This window comes from Alexandromys fortis, unplaced genomic scaffold (assembly GCF_014885135.2).
Source record: "Alexandromys fortis isolate MF-2015 unplaced genomic scaffold, M_Fortis_MF-2015_v1.1 scaffold_153, whole genome shotgun sequence".
Lineage (NCBI taxonomy): Eukaryota > Metazoa > Chordata > Mammalia > Rodentia > Cricetidae > Alexandromys > Alexandromys fortis.
In genome coordinates this window covers 2,899,201-2,903,656 of record NW_026068032.1, presented here as the reverse complement: position 1 = coordinate 2,903,656, position 4,456 = coordinate 2,899,201, and the positions used below count along the sequence as shown (strand labels likewise).

The window sequence follows — 4,456 nt, the reverse complement described above, 5'->3', positions numbered from 1 at the left end:
TAGGCAGACATGGTACTGGACCTGAGAGTCCTATATCTTGGTATGTTCGCAACAGGAAGTGGCCTGAAACACTGGATGTGGCTTGAGCACATATGAGACCTCAAATGCCGCCTCCACAGTGACACACTTCCTCCAACAAGACCACACCACTCCAAGAAGGCCACACCTCCTGACAGCGGTACTCGCTTTGTGCGCCATTTTCTTTCAAACCAATGCACCACTGCTTCTTGTTTACATGTTCCATAAATAAGTACATATGAAAAATTTTAAACTTAAAAAACTTCTCAGAAAGAAGAGATAAGAAAAAGGGACTCACTGTGGCCCAGTGGGAGATTCAGCACCAAATTCTAATCTAAACAGTCAGGCAGTGATCAACGCGTGAATGTGGACAGCTGCTATCCACTGTTCTGCCCAGAGATTTGAAAGCTAAGCCTTTCCTTAATCTGTGCTTCTAGATTAGAAACTTGTGCACAACACCAAGAGGAGAAAGTTTGTTAAATTAGAAACACCACAAACTAGTTATTAATGTAAAATATAATTTAATTTCACTCTTTCCATTATTTACCACAGAATTAAAAAACAGTAATATATACAGACAAGAACAAGAGAGTTAGAAAGAGTTGGACATGGGAAAGAACTCATCATTCAAGAAGCTGGATGACAGCAGCTCCCCTGAGGTCAGAGGATACCCCAGCCCTGACTGGCACCTCAGTCTCTACAGCAAGACACCTCTGGCCCACGTGCCTTGCTCAGCTGCCAAAGACCACTGCAGTCCAGGCAGGGAGGCCAAAAGTGCTTCTCCCAGGCCTGAGGGGTAGGAATTAATCCAAAGAATGCCCTCAGAGAAGGGAGAGAGTAGCCACATTGCCTCTGGAGAGTTCTAGCCCTCAGCCCTGTTCTACACCGGGCAAACCACGAGGCAGTCATCTCTCTACCTGGCCTGACGCAGCCCCAGGGACACAGGAGGTTCACAACCCCTTGCTGAGCCCAGAGATCCTGCAGCCTGAGATGCAGTTAATTGTTGATTCTGATCTCAGTGAGACACAGCAGCACTACATAACTTAGACCAGCCTCAAACTAACAGTGATTCTCCTGCCTCAACTTCGTGAATACTGGGATTGCAGGTGTGACTTTTTCAGCGGGACACTGCAATTTCCTCCTCCTCATTCCACCGGTTCCTGGTTCTTCTGCATTTCTGCTGTCTTTGTCTCTCAATAAATTTATGTATTTATTGACCATATGGTGTCAATATTGAACCCACGTTTTATGTAGCTTGAGGCTATCTTCACGTAATAAAATCCATGGAACTTCAAATTCTCACTCTGTAGCCCAGGTTGGTCCAGAATTTTCAGCCATCTTCTTGACTTGGCTTCTGAGGACTGGGGTAACAAGAGTGAATTACCTCATCCCTCAACCTTTGGTCCATTTTCATAACATCCACCGAGCAAAATATCCCAGTGTGGTGCTGTCCAGGAGGAACATACATTCGTCACCTTAGAACAACAAAACAGCAGGGTATACGGGTGCAATCCCAGCACTTAGGAGACCAAGCCAGGACTGTGAGTTTCAGTCAAAAATAACATAAAAGTAAAAAGATATAAGTACAATTAAATTTATTTATTTATTTATTTATTTATTTATTTGCCTTAACTGCATATATTCCAAATAGCATTGAAATAGTGAATGCAAGCTCATTAGTGCCCAGCCTCGGAAGAGGTAAGATTTCTCTAGTGGCTTGGCTGCTTTGCTTTTCTGGTTTCTGGGTTTTTATTATTTGAGCTACATCCTTGTCCCTTACAGATCTGACGAAAGTTCTGCTCGGTCAGGTACAGTGTGAATAACTGGTACTCAGGATCACAAAAGGACTCCAGGGTGAGGGGCTCATGGCTCAGCAAGCCGTTAGCTGGGAGGATAAACCACCACAGAAAAGATAAAAGGGAGTCTGGACCCGCGTTAGAGCCCGAGGGTGTCCCGGCTCTTGCCGGCCTGTCTGACTTGCCTCTGTAGAGCACAAAAAGGGTCTGAGTGAGCGCGGCAAAGACAGTCAAACACAAGGTGATAAGTACCACCACTCAGGGCGAGAGCCGGCTCAGTGGTTAAGAGCTTTTGCTTGTCTTCAGAGGACCCACATGGCGGCTCACAAATGTGCGCAATTCCAGTTCCAGGGGATCTAGTGCCCTCTTCTGGCCTTCACAGGCACTGCATGTAAGTGGTACACAGACATGCAGGCAAAACACCCATACACAAAATAAGATAAAGTGTGATTCTTCAGGAAAACGAATAGATAGCCATTTAAATAATCTTTTCATTTTATTTATTTTAAAGACAGGGTTTCATGGATCCCAGTCTGACCTTGAACTTCTGACCCTCCTGTCTAACTCCTGAGTGCTGGGATTACAGGTGTGCACCACCACACCTGGTTCACAGTCCTAGCAGCTGAACCCAGGGTTTCCTGCATGCTGGCAAGCACTGTACCCACTGGGCTGCATTCCTAGGCCAGAGTTTCAGATCATCTCAATTCTTACACTCCACTTGAACCATCTCTGGGTTAATCACTGTCTTAAAATGCCTTCTAAAATGTAAATTATTACTAGAATGTTGGCTTTTAAGCGGGTTTTCATTGCCTCGTCATTTTAACGACTGTTTTTAAGCTGGGAGTTGTGATGTTTGGTTTTAATCCAAACACTTGGGAGGCAGTGACAGGTAGATCTCTATAATATCGATATGGGGCCAGCCTGGTCTACACAGTAAGTTCCAGACAAGCCTGGGCTACATAGATCCTCTCTCAACAAACAAACAAAATCATACAACAAAACAATAACAAATAACTATATTTGCCACTTGCTTCATTCCTCTGGCTACAGACAGGGATGACTAACCAATTACCTAGCAGGTTACAGCTGTCTCTAAAGTCAGCTCGGTCACCAGGGAACTAGTGAGTCCTTTGCTACCACAAACACAACTGGATTATATACATTAAACATTAACAACCTATGGATTTAAGGCGGGACCTCCCACGGGTCATTTAACCTGCCTGGGCCTGTTTTATCCTCCACGCCGAATCTTCGCTAAGCCAGTTTCAACAGCAGAAACCAGCAGGACAGCTCTAGCTACAGTGAAACCCCTTAGTGGTCATATTGTCTGCTGGCAAGATTCATTGCCAGGGCCAAGGGCTCAGGGTCCATCTTCTTCCGCCAACAAGGCTGGGACGGAAGTCCTCTCCCTTGAAGTCCATTGTAACGTGCACAAGTTGGCCTCAACATCCTAGCAATCCTCGCCAGGTTCTACACAGGCTGTGTACAGTGTCCATCATCAGCACGGCCTCATGAGCTGCTCGGCCTCTTTAAATGCTCGAGTGCTCCCCATATCCTAGAAGCACCAAGCTCTTTCATCAGTTAGGGAAAGGCTCAAGGTGTGGGAAGATGTCACAGCACACAAGCCGGCGTTCTCAGTCTTTTAGGCTATAGACAAGGAAAATGTCAATATGTTAAAATTCCCATACTCAAAAACAAAACTATATATATAAAAAAAGAAGCAAAGTAAAGCCCAAACAATATGGTTGGCAGCATTTTTTTTTTGGTCAGAACATTTTAGCAAAAATATGGCAGCCCGACCCCAGGCTAGTTCACTGAGTAAAGAGAGTTTGATGAACTTGACTGTTTCACTGTGGAGGAAAACATCTTGTTCTCCCACAACCATGTGAGAGTAAGGTGCAGATGTATAAAAATCGATAGACTATTAATAAAAGATAAAGACACAGTGCTGGAGAACAGCGTGATTTGTAGGTGGAACGCTCTGCAGGGAGCCTCCCTTGAGTTCACCGTCTCCTGTGGATCAAACACTAGAAGATCCACTGGACGTCGCCAAAGTCCCCAGGGTCACCCAGACCCGCCTCTGCTTCCAGGTAATTCATGAACGCAGCCATGGCCATGTCATCGTTGTCACCCAGGGCATCCACATGCAGCTGGGCACCGTCACCTGGAAGGTAAAACACAGGCTATGTAAGCCCGGGGAGCCGTGAAGGAAGCCGCGTGTGACAGTAACTGTAGGCAGAGTCTGGAGAAATAGCTGAAGAGCACTGGCTGCTCTCGCAGAGGCTCCACATGGTGGCTCACAAACATCTGTAACTCCAGTTCCTGGGGATCCAGCAACTGCTTCTGGCCTCCGTGGACACTAGACATGCCTGTGCACAGACATCCATGCAGGCCTATCTCTCATACACGATTAAATGAATTAAAAATAAAATAGCCATAATCAAGAACAGAAAAGTCAAGAGCATCAACTCCAAAAAATCAGTTGCCTTCCTATACACTAAGGATAAAGAAACAGAGAGGGAAATCAGAGAAGCATCACCTTTCACGATAGCCACAAAGAGCATAAAATATCTTGGGGTAACCCTGACCAAGGAAGTGAAAGATCTATTTGACAAGAACTTTAAGACTTTGAAGAAAGAAAT

General features: G+C 45.4%; 1 protein-coding gene across 1 annotated transcript in view; it reads right to left on the bottom strand.

The window, feature by feature from the left end:
• Positions 1 to 1,654: 1,654 nt before the first annotated feature.
• Positions 1,655 to 4,456, bottom strand: part of Bmal2 (basic helix-loop-helix ARNT like 2) — a 39,332-nt gene continuing 36,530 nt past the window's right edge. The window contains exon 15 of the mRNA XM_050164677.1: positions 1,655 to 3,978. Coding sequence (XP_050020634.1) covers positions 3,842 to 3,978 — 137 coding nt within the window. The 3' untranslated portion in view covers positions 1,655 to 3,841. The remainder of the gene's footprint in view (positions 3,979 to 4,456) is intronic.